The following is a 19,595-nucleotide window of genomic DNA, read 5'->3' as shown; positions in this document are numbered from 1 at the left end:
GGGAAAAAACTATTTAATCCATTTAAGAATAAGGCTGTAACGTAAGAAAATGTGGGAAAAAATCAAGGGGTCGGAATACTTCCCGAATGCACTATATAATGCCTTCCGAAAGTATTCACACCCCATGACTTATTCCACATTTTGTTGTGTTACAACCTATTATGGATTAAATATACTGAACAAAAATATAAACGCAACGTGCAAAAATGTCAACGATTTTACTGATTTACAGTTCATATAAGGATATCTGTCAATCAAAATAAATAAATTCGGCCCTAATCCATGGATTTCATAAGACTGGGCAGGGATGCAGCCATGGGTGGGGCCTGGAGGGCATAGGCCCAGCCACTGGAGTGCCAGGCCCAGCCAATCAGAATACATTTTTCCCCACAAAAGTTTTAAGTTCACATGCACAAGTACAGTGAAATGACTTTCTTGCAAACTCAAAACCCAACAATGCAATAATCAATAACAATGTATTACTAGAAAGAAAACATGAGAAATAGGAATAATAAATATGAAATACACAATAAAGCAAATAAGTAAGCATACTATATACAGGAAATATTTTTCAAAAAAGTTGGTTCCAATACCATATTTACAATGGGCTGGAGTACTGGAGTGATAGACGACGATACACTGCATGACCAAAGGTATGTTGACACCTGCTTGTCGAACATCTCATTCCAAAATCATGGGCATTTATATGTAGTTAGTCCCACTCCCTCCCTCCCCTTTACTGCTATAATAGCCTCCACTCTTCCGGGAAGGCTTTCCACTAGGTGTTGGAACATTGCTGCAGAGACTCAGCCAAAAGAGCATTAGTGAGGTCGGGCACTGATGTTGGGCGTTCCAATTCATCCCAAAGGTGTTCGATGTGGTTGAGGTCAGGGCTCTGTGCAGGCTATTCAAGTTCTTCCACACCGATCTTGACAAAACTTTTCTGTATGGACCTTGTTTTGTGCATGGTGGCATTGCCATGCTGAAAAAGGAAAAAGCCTTCCTTAAACTGTTGCCACAAAGTTGTAAGCACAGATTTGTCTAGAATGTCATTGTATGCTGTCGTTTTAAGATTTCCCTTCACTGGAACTAAAGGTCCTAGCCTAAGCCATGAAAAACAGCCCCAGACCATTATTCATTCTCCACCAAACTTTACCGTTGGCACTATGCATTCGGGCAGGTAGCGTTCTCCTGGCATCCGACAAACCCACATTCGTCCCTCAAGACTGCCAGATGGTGAATTGTAATCACTTCAGAGAACGCGTTTCCGCTGCTTCAGAGTCAGTTTTAAACTCGGTACTCAGTGTTGCAACCAAGGACAGGTGATTTTTACGCACTACACGTTTCTGCACTCGGCGGTCCCATTGTGAGAGCTTGTGCGGCCCACCACTTCGCTTGTTGCTCCTAGATGTTTCCACTTCACAATAACGGCACTGACAGTTGACTAGGGCAGCTCTAGCAGGGAATAAGTTTGACGAACTGACTTGTTGGAAAGGTCCTATGACGGTGCCACGTTGAAAGTCACTGAGCTCTTCAGTAAGGCCATTCTACTACCAATGCTTGTCTATGGAGATTGCATTGCTGTGTGCTCAATTTTATACACCTGTCAGCAATGGGAATGGCTGAAATAGCCGAATCCACTAATTTGAACAAGCTCCTCTGTGGAAATGGGAGAACCTTCCAGAAGGACAACCATCTCTGCAGCACTACACCAATCAACATATTATTTTTTATATATAGGGTATAGGGACTAGGCAACAGGATATAACATAAACAGAGTAGTGGCAGCTTGTATGTGAGTGGGTGTGCATGTGTGTAAAGTCAGTATAAATGTATTTGCATATTATGTGTGAGTGAGAAAATGATGGTGTGAGTGTTTTGTGTGTGTGTTGGAGTGACAGTGTGTTGGACCCTGTGAGTGTGCATAGAGAGCAAATTAAATAAAGGGTCAATAAATATACAAGGTTAACTCTGTGTAGCTACTTTGTTAGCTATTTATCAGTCGTATTGCTTGAGGTTAGAAGCTGTTCAAGAGCCAGCAGAAGAGAAAATAGTCTATGGCTTGTGTGGTTGGAGCCTTTAGCGATTTTCCAGGCCTTCTTTTCTCACCGCCTGATATAGAGGTCCTGGATTGCAGGGAGCTCGGCCCAGTAACGTACTGGGCTGTCCGCACATCCCTCTGTGGCGCCATGCGATCGAGGGCAGGGCTATTGCCATACCATACGTACTGCCAAATTCTCTAAAAATGGCGTTGGACGCAGCTTATGGAAATGAAATTAGCATTACATTACATTGGCTGGCAACAGCTCTGATGAACATTCCTGAAGTCTGCATGCCAATTTCACACGCCCTCAAAACTTGAGATATCTGTGGCATTATGTGACAAAACTGCACATTTCAGAGTGGCCTTTTATTGTCTCCAGCACACGGTGCACCTGTGTAAAAATCGTGCTGTTTAATCAGCTTAGTGATATACCACACCTGTCAGTCAGGTGGATGGATTATCTTGGCAAAGGAGAAATGCTCACTAACAGGGATGTGAACAAATTTCTTCACAAAATTTGAAATAAATAAGCTTTTTGTGCATAATTTATGGACATTTCTGGGACCTTTTATTTCAGCTCATGAAACATGGCACCAACACTTTACATGTTGCATGTATATATTTTTTTCACCCATCTACACCCAATGAAAAAGTGAACATGTTTTTAGCCATTTTCGGCAAATGTATTAAATTAAATACAGAAATGTCTACTTTCATAAGTATTCACACTCAGTCAAAACTTGGAATCACATTTAGCAGCGATTACAGCTGGGAGTCTTTCTGAGTCTCTAAGAGCTTTGCACACCCGATTTTAAATTTGCCCATTATTCTTTTCAAAATTCTTCAAACTGTCGAATTGTTTTGTGATCATTGCTGGACAACCATTTTCAAGTCTTGCCATAGATTTGAAGCAGATTTAAGTCAAAAGTATAACTCGGCCTCTCATGAATATCCACAGTCTTCTCGGTAAGCAACTCCAGTATAGATTTGGCCTTGTGTTTTAGGTTATTGTTATTTCAGCTTTTCCATCACGTGGCGACCTCCGGTTCACTTGCTTTCTCCATAACGACTCAGGAGTTCCATGACTTTCAGCCCCGCTTAATGAAGAACCCGGTGTGCCTAAGAAAAGCCACGGGGCTTAACGGAATCAAAGCTGACATTCTCGAGCTCCGGGCTCCGCAAGAGCCGCTCAACGCGTTGTGCTGTTCGGAGAGCGCGAGTGAAAGGCCACGTTTCAGCTGTTCTGCAGGCGCAACGCGATCATATGATTCAGCATATACAGGGGCTGAACAGTAATGCTATTACAACCAGTGTGATAGGCAGTGGTGGCTGCACTCCATAAGACCAAAAAGCCAAGGGAGTTTAAACGGATGTGTTGCTGCGATTATTCGGCCAAATAGGCCTATCTTTATCCCACATCTAGATCAGCTGCTAATGACGGAGGTAAAGCGATCTCGTTGCAATCCAACGAAAAGGCCACGCAACCCTAAAAACAAGGGGCCTGTCTTGTGAGAAATAGCTTTTTATCCAGAACAAGAAATAGGCATAGTGAAACAGCAGATCAAAAATTAACAGAGCACCGTGCCAGGAATGCCCATAGTTGAAATACAGTGACTCGTCTACATATCACGAATTTAGGCTATTCGGTGAGGAAAACGTTTTGTTTCAAAAACGAACATAATTTAAGACATGGTGTTAATAATGGGTTTGAGTCTAAGGGGCTGAGTTTCTAAGCTAACATATGGAATTGCCAATATGGTCATACCAAAGATCATTAAAATATTGGATTTTGAATTTTAAGACCCATTTAAGTATACAAAATAAAAATATTTGATGAAAGATTGAATTAGGCTTTACCGCCATTAGTCCATAGAAACACATTAAATAAGATTAATGCATGCCAAAACATATAGTAAAAAAGAAATAATCAAAAGGAAGTATGTTTTGAAGTGTCTGTTCTATATCCGAGACAAGAAAGCTCAGGATGACCCATATACCTTTGACGTGGAAATGCCCCATACACTTGCATACATTTTTCGGTGCGGAAGTCCGACATCCGCCGATGCGCTGGCTTGTAAATGTTTTATTTATTTAAATGAGATTGATGGGATTATTTGTATTATGCTATTTAGATTTATATGAATCTAGTGGAAAATGTAACAAGTCAAATAGAAAGTAGCATATCTGGGGTTTTGTGTGACGAATTAATTGTATCTGACAGTGATTCTGAAAAGTAGGCCTAAAGCATCCTGTACAATTTGAGTGCTACAAGAGAGGGATTTTACACCTGTAACAAAGTAACAGTTACTTTAACACGTCTTAAAAAACTAGCAAAAGTAGTTGGCACCGTGTTATTGGTCAGTAAAAACCTACTGCAGCTGAAATAGTCGTAGTTTGTGAAATGTATCTTTAAGCAAAAGGGAAGCCACTTCTATAAGGCAAATATACAGATACATAATTACAACAAATTGCCACAAACTACTCACATTATCAAATATAACAAAAACAAATAACACAAAAAACAAGTCCAGCATGTGATAACCAGTGGGAAAGGACAAAGACATTAACAGTGCAACAAAAAAACAAATAGGTTTGAAAGAGCTGGCTCACTCTGCCTTCTGTGATATCATGGAGTGCTTTCCCCTTGCTGTTTAAAAAAACAAAAATGTCTCTCCATCTCAGTTGTCATCCACATCTACACGGCAGGCATACGTCACAACTAAGACATCCAAGTGCTTTCTGCCTGTTTGTCGTTTGTCTTTCACAGCAGAGTACATCTAGTCACACAAACAAAATAATAATGCACACAAAAATATACCTCAACTACCCATTACTGATAAATCAGTAGTCATTATGGTTCATCTCCAGACTCTTTCCTTGTAGAAGCAATGGGTGAGGTGGGGCTCGAGGGTTCAAATATCATTTCAGCAAAAATAAAACAAAAAAATATTTTAAAAAAATGATTGGTATCCTCTCCCACAGGGTGCGCTCATTATGTGAATTCTGGTGCAAAACGTGTTGCAAAAGATACTGTTTACGTCAAATGGAAAACGTTTTGCAATGAAAACAAAGAGTTTATATTGGACAAATTCAGGTAGGTCCCTCCTAGTTCCATTAAATTTGCTCCCGTTTGGTTCTTAAACGGTTTCTGTTGCAAGACGTAATGAATACACCCCTGGCTGAAACCACAGCCATAGATGAAATTACATTTGCATCCAGGTGCGGTTTTGGACAACAAAGATTCTTCCTCTTTGTCTGGTACGGAAATTGTAATTTCCGCTCCTGAGTGGTGCAGCGGTCTAAGGCGCTGCATCTCAGTGCAAGAGGCATCACTACAGTCCCTGGTTCGAATCAAGTCTGTATCACATCCGGTCGTGATTAGGTGTCCCAAAGAGCAGTGCACAATTAGCCCAATGTCGTCTGGGGTAGGCAGCCATTGTAAATAAGAATTTGTTCTTAACTGACTTGCCTAGTTAAATAAAGGTTTAATTTTTTTAAATTATGTCTCGCAGAGAAATTGTAAGCTCTGCTAGTAAGGTGCTAGAGTTCAAGCAGACAGGTCTGGAGGTCATTTATGATATAAGAGCCCTCAAAACCCCACAAGGTACTGATGGACTCCAGACATCCTCTTTATCAGGAATTTTAGCTACTCTGCTCAAGGAGACGTTACAGAAAACCAAAGGAATAGAGCCAAATTATCCTTTGTCCAAGCGGTAGTAAGGTTCCTGAATGTTTAAACCACAAGTAGGAGCATCGGGCTGGCCTATCAGTGGAGGCTGCTGAGGGGAGGACGGCTCATAATAATGACTGGAAAGGAGTCAATGGAATGACTGATACCATTCCACCTATTCCGCTCCAGCCATTACCACAAGCCCATCCTCCCCATTTAAGGTGCCACCAACCTCCTGTGTGGCCTATATCTAACATTGTAGTTGACAGTGTGTTCTGTTGTCTATAGTGTATGGATGATCACTGATCACTCATGAACTGTACTTTTCTACCTGTATACTGTATGTACTTTGTCTATTGTTGATTATATGTATGCACAGAGCGACAACCAAAATTTCCCCACAGGGTTAATAAAGTCATTATCTGATCTATCTTCTCCTCATTCTCTTCCATCTCCTCAGCTGAACTTGTCCTGGATGTTAATGAAGCTGGGGTTGGACTTGGCTCGTTTGGCTGGAGAGGAAAAAGAGTAACTGTTAGCCACCACACAACATTTAGTCTGAAACCGTTGCTTCGCCATTATTCCACGCGTCAAATAAACAGTGTAATGTATCGCTCTTCGACTCCCTGGCCTAGATCATTAGTAGGCTTAAACCCACTATTTACAAGGACACCATTAAACCTCTCTCCCCCACTCCCGACCCTTAAGAAGAACTACCTCACCCCTCCTTTACAAGTCCACATTATTTGGGACACTCCTACCTCCCCTATGATACAATCTCTATAAACCAGGAGCATGCATTCAAGAGACACCCTGGCTTCCACATATACTTCACTTGAAAAATCTGTGACCACCCCTCCCCAGCATACATCCTCCCACCCCCACACACCCCCCTCCAACCAACCCGTCAAAGAATCTCTCCGTGCAACAATGGGTGAATTAAGCTGGTTACTCACGGTGTATGAGCTTGCGTTTCTTTTGTTCCGAGTGAAGGAAGCTGCTCAAGTAGAAGATGATGGGCAGAAAGAGCATGAAGCTGGACACGGCGATGACAGGAACAGTCTCCGCCCGGGGGAAAGAACAATTGAAATCCTTGCTCCATAGTATACGGGTCATATTCATCTGAAACAAGACAAGATCCCCCCACAATCAACACAACAACACAGGAGATTAAATAAATACAAAAGGGGACACAGTCTCTCTCGTCTATTTGAGTCTCTCTTTTCTATCCATCTGACTCCCTTGCTCCATGTCTGGCCTTCTGTCCCTAGTGCCCTTCTAGTTTCTACTTCACCTCCTTTGAAACTCACGGGCACTACCAAAACTGGGGTACGTCCCAATAATCTCACCTTGTGCACACGTTCACTACTCCCCACAAGTTTAAAAGCATTGGATTGATGTTGGCATGGGCTAGATGGGGGTTTCCATACCAGTCATTTCCTTTCAAATCCATGTAGGGAAGTGAATAAGTGCACACTTCAGGAGAAAGAGAGAATTGGGATGCAACCCTGGTGACATCTCTCTCCATTTCTTTCTCAATGGCTGCGTTTACACAGGCAGCCCAATTTGGATCTTTCACTCAATTATTGGCAAAAGATCTGATTAGTCAAAAGACTAACTAGTGGCAGAAAAAAAATCTGAATTAGGCTGCCTGTGTAAACACAGCATAAGAGTCCCCTAGGGGGTGCTGTTTCACATCTTCCACATTTCTATTAGTAGTGCTCTCACTGAAGTGGGGAGCATTGCTAAACTTTACATCCTCAAATGTATTCTGCACTAGTGCGAAAACAGAATTCTAACAGTGGTCCTCTGTAGCTCAGTTGGTAGAGCATGGCACTTGCAAAGCCAGGATAGTGGGTTCACTTCCCAGGACCACCCATATGTAAAATGTATGCACGCATGCCTTTAAAATAGCTTTTTTCCATTTTTACTCTAAAAAAATGCCATTTAATACAATATTGCCACAAATAGCATGAAAGGCTTTGTGTGGCACAGGGTCATATTAATCTGAAAACAAGATCTCCTAACCAGCAACACAGGAGAGGCATTTCCTTGTTTTTCATTGTTTTGTCCCTGTCTCTTTTCCTACTGTGTCAGACAATGTTTGAGTACCATATGCGTCAAAAGTTTAGCATCTTATGCATACTGCCTTGTTGCAAGTCAGACATATTTTTTTTAGTGCCAACCTGTTTGGCACTCCACCCATGCAAAAGTTGATTGGCAACACGTCACTAGTTTCCATCTAGACTATCATACCCCACCCCTTTTCATCATCTTTCTGAGGAGAAGTTTACCAGGCACATGGGAAGCCTGGGCTTCCAAGGCTAACATGAATGACAAAGCGCAAGATGTAACGACAACCTGTGGCTGTGAAATACATACAGAGTCCTCGATGTCGATGCAGAGGGTGTGATTCTTCTCCATGCGGCTGTACAGCTCATTCAGTCCTCTGTATGTGGCCTTACATTCCGTACAAAGCTCTGAGTGGTTACCCTGCTAAATCACACAAAGTGGAAACAGTTCAGTTAGAAACTACATATCAGAACTGAACTTTATACTCCCCTCTCCCTCCCTAGTGGCTTTAGATGGATTTTAGTCCCGACTAGATTTTAAAATCTCTTTGACCTACAATAGGGACCCACCTTCTGGTACTTCTCGAAGCAGCTGAGGGACTGGTTCAGAGTTTCCATGAAGTAAAGGGTGTCATTGGTCAGGCTGTGGTGTCTCAGGCTTACACAACCTTAGAGACAGGGAGTCATCATTCAGAAATCATGAACCATGGAAGGGTTAAAGATCAAACTTATATATTCTGCCTCCTGGCATTCACATAGCAATTATTTTCATAGCATCGATCACAAAGGAAAGGAGGCAAGGAAAGGAAGTAAAAAACTTAAGAGTCACAGCAAATAGCAAAGCTAATGATATATACAGGAGTACATGGAGTATCAGCATATAACAAAATGTGTTGATAATACAAAGCAGTCCACCTACGGTTACATTCTGAAGCGGTCCAGATGTCCTCCAGGTTACTGTAGAGCAGGAACACCAACATCAGCCTATCAGAACGCAGTAGGCTGTCTCTGCAGCTCACATTCCCCGGGCCCATCTGGAAACAGACACACAAGCAGTCTCACCAAGGGTGTTCAAGATCCCACGTGTTTAGGCCTACTGGTTAGAATATATCTTACACTGAGGATTTAGTGGAAACAGCTTGAAGTGCTAAGAAACTGAAATAGGTGGCAAAACAGTGCCATTAGGCCAAAGCACACCTAGAGATGATCTCAATTATTGCAACAATAAGGCATGGTTTGTGTCCTAGTCACTGAGCATGTTTATTTATTATTAGTTTTCTATTAATTGTTTCCTGAATAACTAGTCTTGTGATTTTCAATTTCCCCTACTATCCACTGGCATAGGCTACTAGCAACAGTCACAAGACATGACGCATGTGACCAAGGCACACCAATTAGCCCACAGCACAGGGCAAAAACATGGCGATGCATAATCTAAATAAAAACTGAATGACAAACGCAGAGAGAAAACAACGGAAAAACACAAATGTTTTCACGCTACCTGGTCTGATATGTTTTTGTAGATTTCCATAAGGTTGCCGTAGGTGCCATAACAGTTTTGGCACACTTTGACAGGGCGCGCGGCGGACACCAAACAATTAACATACGTTGAATATCGCTGCCCAAAGATAGCCAGCAGCGCGACGCAGTAATTGCTGACCTCCAGATCTTCGGGAAACGCCGAAAACAGGTTGAGAGAGAACTGTGAACGGAGACTGGGGTGAAACACGGACGACTGAGGCACCACTGCCAAGTCGAGTTGCCTCAAGCCGCTTGCGCTCTGCTCTGAACCAGGGATGGTGGTGTTTACAGCGACAACAGACGTTTGAGCATTGGCGTAATATGTCAACGCTATCAATAACACACCCACCTTAACAATAAACATGTTTGTGAAATAGGGAAGTTTTAAGAAGCACCTTCCAAAGCTCACACACAATAACAGCCCATCACTTCCTGTTCCTGTCTGCTTACTACTGTGGTCATGTGATAATGAGGATCTCGAGAGAACTGGGGAGGGGGGCGCTTCACTGTGCTGATTCAGAATGTTATTCCGAAACCAGTTGTTTTTTACAACATACTCCATTAAGCAATATTAACTGATTGTAGAACTGTAATTGTATAATTTTGCAGTGAACACATGCATGTGTTATACTGTAGCGAACTTTGTAACCCTCTCTCTGGCTCTCAGATTAGTTTCTCTGCTGTACTAAATAAGGTCAATGTCAAGGTGGCTATTTGGAAATCAGAGAAGACATGATCACCTTCAGTGGCCCTTTACAGGATTGGAGAATGATTCTGCTCCTCTCAAAACACAAACACCAACACACACTTACACACAAAATGCACCGGCATCCAGCAAGTCACCTGCTTTTCCTCATATTGGATAGTTTGGACAATTGGGTCTTTGAATACTTATTTAATGCCTCAAATTAGTGAAATATTATAATGTTCATTTAGACAAAATAAATAACTAATATATAGTATATGCATAAAAAGTGTGTGTGTGTGTGTGTGTGAGAGAGAGAGGAAGCCAGTTAATGACGGAGTGTGTGAAGATGAGTGTGACCCTGCGTGTTGAAGAGGAGAGCGGCAATATGGAGATATGTGCACCTCCTGATCCCGTATCACCGCCTCCTCATTATTTAGGCCTAACGCCGCCGCGCGTTTTGACACTATGCAATTTTCAAATGTGCGCATGGCACGACGCAAATAATCACGGAGTCAAGGTAAATTATCTGGGCTCAAATTCTGATTGTGATAATTGTCAAAAAACCCTCGAATCAAGCCACTGCAGTCAATGGTCTTTAATGTGAAATTAGTGGCTCTTGATAACTTGCAGTCCGCAGCAATTTCGCAGTCATCAGAGCCTAATGGAAATAAGGGGGAGAGAATGCGTGGCATTAAGGCCTATTCTAATGTCTGCTCAGAAGTCTGGCGATAATATGTCGTTTTTATGTGGATTCTGGCCTCCGGAGCACCTTCTGCTCATCATAAACCGTGTTCATTTAATTGTTCAGATGTTCATCCCTTTAGTGATTTTGAAAGGAAAGTGACTTGAATGGTTTATCATGTGTAGTAGGCTAGTAGATAGTAATCTCACCCCCAAAAATCCTGTACAATATTTGCAATGGCTCTGCAACGCCTGGATGCTACACTGTAACGATATTAATAATATACATGTATTTGCCATTCACTATAAAACCATTGTGCATCAAAAGTAGCCAACGCTTTCCAGACTTTTTCTGAGCATTTATTTTTTCATTGTTATATTCAGGAAAGGACCTCAACTAAAATCGGAATACCATTAGCCTAAGAGTTGAGTAGCCTAATGTCTAAATCTCCCCGAATCCTCCTCCCTAATTAGCCTACAATAGTAGGTATGAAATATTTTCATGCAATATACAGCCAAAATATTAGGCCTAACCGGTAGTAGTAGACTACATGATCTGTGTAAGTGCGCGTGAGTGTCCTTCTGTTTCCTTCTTACCTTGACTGCACCACAGCAGATCTGTCAGGTTCATTGCTATATACTGTATATATAATTATAACTTTTTTTGTACATTTCCAACAGCCCATCCTAATTCAAGATGTTCCGGCTCTTCTGGCATTAGCCAGAATTGCCAGTAGGCCAATCCACCCAATGGCAGCAGCTCTGGAGAGATAAGATGACTCAAGTGACGATAAAGTGAAGTCATGTGAATAACGGATGGTTAATAAGTGATAAGTAGTAATGGACAGTCACTACCACCTTGGAACTTTTATTAATTGGTTTATTCTGTTGTTACAGCATTCAACCCACATAATGCACAGTGCATTTAATGTTTAAAAATCACTCAGCACTTTACACACAGACAAAAATTGCTTGGACCTTGCAGGGGTCTGCGAAACTCTGCTATGCCACTGGTCTGTGCGTGTCTGCGCGCATGCGTGTGTCTGTTTGTGTGCCTGCATTTCACTGCTGAAGGAAATTCTTTATTTTGTGTTGGTAGGTATTATAAAGCTGGTTAGGCTACAGACACACCTTCTGTCTCATATTGTTTGTGAACTTGACCACACAATCTATATTAATGAATGGAAATGAGTCAATGATCACAGTTCTGTTCTGTTGTTATTGGTCATAAACGTTAGGAAATGCCTAACTGAAGAATGTTATTGATATGTTTTTGTGATGGAAAATGATATACTTAAGCTAAGCATAACGATAACTGCTATCATCATTAAGCTATATCTGTTTTAGGGTCATAGCCTTTTCAACAATTACACATTTCTCATAATTGTGTTTATTGTGCACCAAACGACAACCCTCCCCTCCCATGCTAATGATTATAATTTATACTAAGGACTTTATTTGTGGTCTGTAGGATCATAGCCGTGTCAACAATTCCATATTTCTCATAATTCTATATTTTTCAATGTTGTGCTTATTGTGCACTAAACGCCCCCCCTCCTGTTCCTTCCCTATACTAGACAGTTCTCTGCGCCTCAAAAGTGTATGGCCCACATGGAACCTTATTCCCTATATAGTGCACTACTTTTGACCAAAACCCTAAGGGTCCTGATCAAAAGTTTTGCACTTAATAGGGAATAGGGTCCCGTTTTGGACGTATTTTGGACTGACGGCCCGGAGGCACTAACCGCATGAAGAACCTGATCAGGCAAACCAAATTAATCTATCACTCCAATGTTTAATTACTATATTGTAATTATTTCGCCACTATGGCCTATATATTTCCTTACCTTTCTTATCCTACCTCATTTTCACACACTGTATATATACTTTTTCTATTGTAATATTGACTGTATGTTTGTTTATTCCATATGTAACTCTGTGTTGTTGTTTGTGTCGCACCTCTTTGCTTTATTTTGTCCAGGTCGCAGTTGTAAATGAGAACTTGTTCTCAACTAGCCTACCTGGTTAAATAAAGGTGAAATATATATATATTTTTAATAATAAACTCACTCGCTGGGCTAAAGAGTCTGAGATTCAGAAGCGAATAAACATTGATAAAACAACTAAAATACACAGTCCCCGAATTTACCTTTATTGTAATACGTGATGACTTGTGTTTAGTAAAAAAAAACACTGTATAAAGTCTAGGAGATTACTATTGCCTTATGCGTTATTAAAGCCAATCTAAGAACTTGTTAGGCTATATTGCATGACTGTCCGTTAATTCCGTAGCGAATTGAAAGGATGGGACCCACTGAAGGGGTTCATTAGCATGTGATAGATACCGAATCCGGCTCCACGAGCACAAAAATCCCTAATTAGGCTCGCAGTGTCTCCCATCGCCTCAAGGGCTCATCAGTAAGGTGATGAGGCAGGAGGAGAACCGCCTCGTGATTCCACGTTCGATAAGAAAACATTAGTAAGCCTATAAGACCATGACAGTATCATCTTATTCTTAAACGGATAAAAATGTATATAGCGTAGGCCAATTAATTGATTAACCTTAATATCCTTAATATAAATGACAGAAAATACACACAAGCTAAGAGGACTGCATGCATAAATGTAATTTATATTTTTGAAATGTATTACGCTACATAGCCTTTAGCGCTATGTTTGCCCTTCTAAATCGGCCTATTGCAGTATGTTGAACTAAGCAACTTCAGGAAATTTTTCTAAACTCCATTTTTTTCAAATCTTTCAAGGAATTTTTGGGATTATAATTGTTGGCTGGTGATGGGGAGTAGTGAATTACATGTAGCCCTGTTCAACTAGAATGTAATAACATTTTGGTGTAGCTAGGTGGTAGATGAACTTAATTCAAATCTTGGTAGTGTTTTTAGTAGTTAATTGCGTTTTTGCATATAATGGCGTACATCAAATAATGGGTAAAGTAGACAATATTTGCTATCTTTTTCAGATAGGCACCAGACCTGCCTAATTTTTACTTGAAACATATTTGTTGTGTTTAATAGGTTAAATTACACATTATGTTAACATCTGACACCAGAGTGATATGTTCTTGCAATGTGTGGTCTATAACATTTTAGATTAGGTATGATCATTTTTCACGAAGTAGTTTGCATGTAGTGTGCTACTTTTTCAAAATAACTTTAGTTATGTAAATTACATGTTTCTTACGGCTAGCTTTATTGTATCTTAACTATCTTAACTGTATCGTTATTGGTAGTTCGGTAAACAATATTTTCAGAGTAGCTTCCCCAACACCTTTTGTAACCGATAACAATAGTGCTATCAAATATCCTACACGGTATGGGGTTGGTATGAATTTGACAGTATTTTACAGACAGGTTGGTGGCTAGTGAAATTCTGTATTTCATTTTACAATACATGTACTGTAATATAAATACGGTATCAAAGCAAGTACTGTGTAATGACACACAGTACAAAACCATAAAATGTACTGTATTATACTGCAAAAAAAATATAATAATAAAGTACATACTACCATAATCAGAATGAGTTAATGCAATTATTTTTGGGGAGGGGTCTGTATTTTACTATAATTACAAGGGATTGGTGTAAGCAACTTAATATAGTATATTAATGAAAATACATGTTTCTATATCACCTGCACTTCTAGAGGCCTTCACAAAGGCTTCCAAACTGGCAGCAACCAAAGGGCAAAACAGATCCAAAGGACATGGCAAAATGCTCAACCATTTAAGGTTTAAGGATTGTTGCCACTCCATTCTGTCCTCCCTATAAATTGATGGGACACTATAACCACAGAGGAGTTAAATTGATACAGCATTCTTCCTCACTGGCGCAACAAATATAGCCTCTTACAAGGCACGCCTCAAAATATGTTAATGACCCAGAAACAACAATATCATGCACCCACTAGTGGTCAAAAGGTTTGTGGCACAGTATGGTATTGTATTCTGAGGGGTGAAAGGTACCATTTGAAATACAGTAATTTTCCCTCAACGCACCATCATTTACAGTATGCTGCAGTAACACCTTTGAGATTTTTTTTTTACTGTTGATTATATCTCAAATGATCGTATACAGTTTTCCGTTACAGTTTAGGCCTACTTATAGGCATGTGATATTAGTCATAATAACTACTTATTCACGTCGAGTTATAAATAGAAAGATAAGCCAATATGATATAAGACAGATATTTTGAAAACACTTAGGCTAGATCTGATGAAGTAGTTTATGAAAAATGATTGCGTAAGAAATGTAAGATTTTTGCATAAACCAACATGAATTTGTTGCAAGGAAATCTGGGAGAGTGGGTGCAATAAGGGGTTAAATTTAAACCGGTTTAGCAGTAAACTTGGCTCTTGCAAGCAAGGGGAGAAAATAGCTGTAAAGTTATGCAGAAGTTATTCTTCATCCTTCGGGCCGTCCCTAATCCTCCAAAACCCCATTCTTTCATTGGAGAACTGTGCCTCTTTTCTTGTTTGTCGCTCTCTATACAACATAAAGTCAGTCTGCATTTAATGGTTATGTCGGGATGTGAGAGGGATTTTGCAAATGCGAGGCCCCCTTTCACCGAAATATTGCCCTCTTCATCGTGTGAGTCTACCAACCCAGCGCGACCCCATATTCATCCCTGGGCGTCTGACTCGACTCACAAACTAGCCTGATTTTCACTAGATAGCTGGGAAATGCAGGGAGTTGATAATAGAGATTTCGCTTTCATTTTTTACGCTTGACTTGGTTATTGTTGCTTTTCTCTTTCCCCGTGATTCCCTTTCCAGGGATTAGCCCTGACTTCGCCCACTGGCGGCCAAAGTGTCCCGAAACCCGCGATGACAATTGATGCTGATCAAGGCGAGGCTATTCGGCGCTATTCTGCGCTCTAAAGAAGTGATCTGAGCGGGAGAGAGAACCATCAAGTTGGGGCTCAATGAAGGCGTTCAGAGGACTGACGTGCACTTTCACTTTCTGGAGAAAAAGACGGATGCTCCCAAACTGCTTCCCAAGACCGCAGGGACTGAACTGCCAACAGATTAATTGCCATTCACTGACTATTTCCAAAGTTAGAATAGACTGTGCCAAACCGATTAAGAGTTTTGGGTATGGTTATCTGAGTGGGTGCAGAATAAGCCTAGTTTCCTTTTAGCCCCAAAACTGCTGGCCAATATCAATTTGATAAGGAGTGAAGTACAGCCAGTAGGAAGCCCTTATACCTCTACAGAGGCTGCTGCTGATATGAATATTATCCCCCTCATCATAATTGCAAAGCATCTGGATCGATTTGGTCACTAATGATCAACAGGTGTAGGCCTATATGCCTATACCCCAAACTGCCTTTGGGTAGACCTAAATGTCACACTGTATGTTAGCAGCAAAAAATCCACTCCATGGTGATGGAAACTTCCTTCACCATGGAGTGGAGTTTAGTCCGCTAACTGCCTGTGTGTAAATAGGCAACATAAACAGGAAAATGTGGTTTGAATATTTTAGTCTATTGGTAGCAGTTCACACAAGATAGCTCTTTGTTTTGCAGTGTCTTCCCATTCAGACATCTCGGTGCATGGCTCTGAGAGAAGTTAATCTTTGTTGACGGTGTGTTGTGCGCTCTTCCGTCGACTGGGTTGGTTGGCTCTCTCGGGGAGCCCAAGTTGTCTGAGCACATAGACGGGATAATTAACAAACATGCAGCCAGCAGAAGCGACACAAAAGCTGCTTTGACTTCCTCACTGCTGGTCGCCTCTAGGGATGGGCCTGGCGCGGAGAGCGCTCTGCTCCCCCAGCTCGCCGCGACCACTTCTCATCGCTCCCGCGAACTGGGAGGCAGAGACGTCTTGTTTCATAACAAGACACGAAGCTGACTTCTTTCAGCTTCAGTGAACTGAACATAAACCCCGGCTGACAACCTCCAGTGCCCAAACAGAAGGAAGGGCGAGCGGGCGAGGGAGAGAGGGAGATAGAGAGAGAGGGGGGGGAGAGAGGTTTCTGGGTATGGAGGCGCACCAGTGATAAAGTTGTTATACCATGAAGTATAGGCCTATTGGTCCCAGTCTGTAATTTTACAGGTGGTCATTTCGTCATATTATAAAGAGAAAAATAACGCCTTAACTAACCCCTAAAACCATTGAGATACATTTAAATAGTGAATTCCCCCATCTGTTTTTTTGCCCGTAATTCATTTTCTTACCAGTTGTTTACGCACGGCCTGTTCAACGAAAACATTTAGGGCCAAACACTGCGGTTAATGGTTTTCTAGCTTTTGGCCGGAACAGTGTAACTTGGTATCACTTAAAAAGAGAGCCCCTCTATACCACCTTGTTAGTGACTAACTCTGAACTTTTTTTCACTGTGAAGAGGAGTTTTGTGCGAGTCTCTTCTCATTCACTGCGCGCTGTTCTTTGTGGGCCGCCTCCCCCGCCTCTCAGCGCTCACTCGGTTACACCAATTAAAGTACGACGTGCTGTAAATGTAATGGCCCGAGGAGTGATTGTTTTTGACAAGCAACAAAACACATAGGCCTAGACCCTCCCCTCCGATTAGTCCGTGGTGGGGGTGGGGTGAGGGGTTCACGTCACTCCGACCCCTGCGAGACGGCGGGAGAGGGGTGTGTGAGAGTGAGGAGGAACTATCCTCATCATGGTTAAACGGGATGTCTGTGGATTTCAGTGATAGAGAGGAGTTGTTGACTTTGCTGACTTGGTGTTCAGCTCAGGTTCATGACCTGATAAACCATACACATATCATCATCCTCATCACCATCTTCATTGCATGGCTCAAACTAAGCATGTCTGTCCTGAATGTGTGTATGATTTCACGTATTACTCCCGACAAGATGCAAAGCAGGCAATGTAACCCAACTGGTTCAAATATCATGTGGTATGGAATAGGTAACCTGCAATCTGAACTGTTAAATGGTCAAATTGTGTGAAAATGTTCCACATTCAGGTTGCTCTGAATAATACAAAATCACAAATGTTTTGATAGTGTGGAGGATGTGAACCAGCTAGTGTGGAGGATGTGAACCTGATAGAGTAGAGGATGTGAACCTGATAGAGTAGAGGATGTGAACTAGCTAGTGTAAAGGATGTGAACTAGCTAGTGTAAAGGATGTGAACTAGATAGTGTAAAGGATGTGAACTAGCTAGTGTAAAGGATGTGAACTAGATAGTGTGGAGGATGTGAACCTGATAGAGTAGAGGATGTGAACCTGATAGAGTAGAGAATGTGAACTAGCTAGTGTAAAGGATGTGAACTAGATAGTGTGGAGGATGGGAACTAGATAGTGTAGAGGATGTGAACTAGCTAGTGTGGAGGATGGGAACTAGATAGTGTAGAGGATGTGAACTAGCTAGTGTGGAGGATGTGAACTAGATAGTGTAAAGGATGTGAACTAGCTAGTGTAAGGATGTGAACTAGATAGTGTAAAGGATGTGAACTAGATAGTGTGGAGGATGTGAACTAGATAGTGTAAAGGATGTGAACTAGATAGTGTGGAGGATGGGAACTAGATAGTGTAGAGGATGTGAACTAGCTAGTGTGGAGGATGGGAACTAGATAGTGTAGAGGATGTGAACTAGCTAGTGTGGAGGATGTGAACCTGATAGAGTAGAGGATGTGAACTAGCTAGTGTGGAGGATGGGAACTAGATAGTGTAGAGGATGTGAACTAGCTAGTGTGGAGGATGTGAACCTGATAGAGTAGAGGATGTGAACTAGCTAGTGTGGAGGATGTGAACTAGTTAGTGTAGAAAATGTGAACTAGCTAGTGTGGAGGATGTGAACGAGCTAGTGTAGAGGATGTGAACTAGCTGGTGTGGAGGATGTGAACCTGATAGAGTAGAGGATGTGAACTAGCTAGTGTGGAGGATGGGAACTAGATAGTGTAGAGGATGTGAACTAGCTAGTGTGGAGGATGGGAACTAGATAGTGTAGAGGATGTGAACTAGCTAGTGTGGAGGATGGGAACTAGATAGTGTAAAGGATGTGAACTAGCTAGTGTGGAGGATGGGAACTAGATAGTGTAGAGGATGTGAACTAGCTAGTGTGGAGGATGGGAACTAGATAGTGTAGAGGATGTGAACTAGCTAGTGTGGAGGATGTGAACCTGATAGAGTAGAGGATGTGAACTAGCTAGTGTAGAGGATGTGAACTAGCTAGTGTGGAGGATGTGAACTAGCTAGTGTAGAGAATGTGAACTACCTAGTGTGGAGGATGTGAAGGATGTGAACCTGATTGAGTAGAGGATGTGAACTAGCTAGTGTGGAGGATGGGAACTAGATAGTGTAGAGGATGTGAACTAGCTAGTGTGGAGGATGGGAACTAGATAGTGCAGAGGATGTGAACTAGCTAGTGTGGAGGATGGGAACTAGATAGTGTAAAGGATGTGAACTAGCTAGTGTGGAGGATGGGAACTAGATAGTGTAGAGGATGTGAACTAGCTAGTGTGGAGGATGGGAACTAGATAGTGTAGAGGATGTGAACTAGCTAGTGTGGAGGATGTGAACCTGATAGAGTAGAGGATGTGAACTAGCTAGTGTGGAGGATGTGAACTAGCTAGTGTAGAGAATGTGAACTACCTAGTGTGGAGGATGTGAAGGATGTGAACCTGATTGTCACGTCCTGTCCTTAGTTCCTTTTGTATGTTTCTATTTGAGGTTGGTCAGGGAGTGAGTTGGGGTGGGCATTCTATGTTTTGTTCTTGTGTTTATATTTCTATGTGTTTGGCCTGGTATGGTTCCCAATCAGAGGCAGCTGTCAATCGTTGTCTCTGATTGAGAACCATACTTAAGTAGCCTGTTTCCCCAATCTTGTTTGTGGGTGGTTATTTTCCGTTTCAGTGTTGTTCACCATTCGGGACTGTTTCGGTTTTTCTTTATTCGCTTGTTCGTTTGTTTCCTGTGTTCAGTGTAAT

General features: G+C 41.6%; 1 protein-coding gene across 2 annotated transcripts; it reads right to left on the bottom strand.

Moving 5' to 3' along the window:
• Positions 1–4,434: 4,434 nt before the first annotated feature.
• On the bottom strand, positions 4,435–9,750 carry LOC135557774 (osteopetrosis-associated transmembrane protein 1-like). Of its 2 annotated transcripts, none has more exons than XM_064991371.1 (6): positions 9,288–9,750; positions 8,706–8,820; positions 8,357–8,454; positions 8,097–8,210; positions 6,671–6,836; positions 4,435–6,226 (listed from the first exon to the last, which is right to left on the bottom strand). In XM_064991371.1, the coding sequence occupies exons 1-6, from the start codon at positions 9,669–9,671 to the stop codon at positions 6,171–6,173; spliced, it is 933 nt and encodes a 310-aa protein (XP_064847443.1). In that variant the 5' UTR covers positions 9,672–9,750; the 3' UTR covers positions 4,435–6,170. The 2 variants fall into 2 exon arrangements, with proteins under 2 accessions (XP_064847443.1, XP_064847444.1); XM_064991372.1 differs by having other exon boundaries at positions 8,097–8,207.
• Between the last annotated feature and the right edge of the window lie 9,845 nt (positions 9,751–19,595).

The sequence above is a fragment of the Oncorhynchus masou genome, chromosome 16, assembly GCF_036934945.1.
Source record: "Oncorhynchus masou masou isolate Uvic2021 chromosome 16, UVic_Omas_1.1, whole genome shotgun sequence".
Classification (NCBI taxonomy): Eukaryota; Metazoa; Chordata; class Actinopteri; order Salmoniformes; family Salmonidae; genus Oncorhynchus; species Oncorhynchus masou.
The sequence above is the reverse complement of the archived record's forward strand: the minus strand, read 5'-3'. Positions and strand labels throughout refer to the sequence as shown.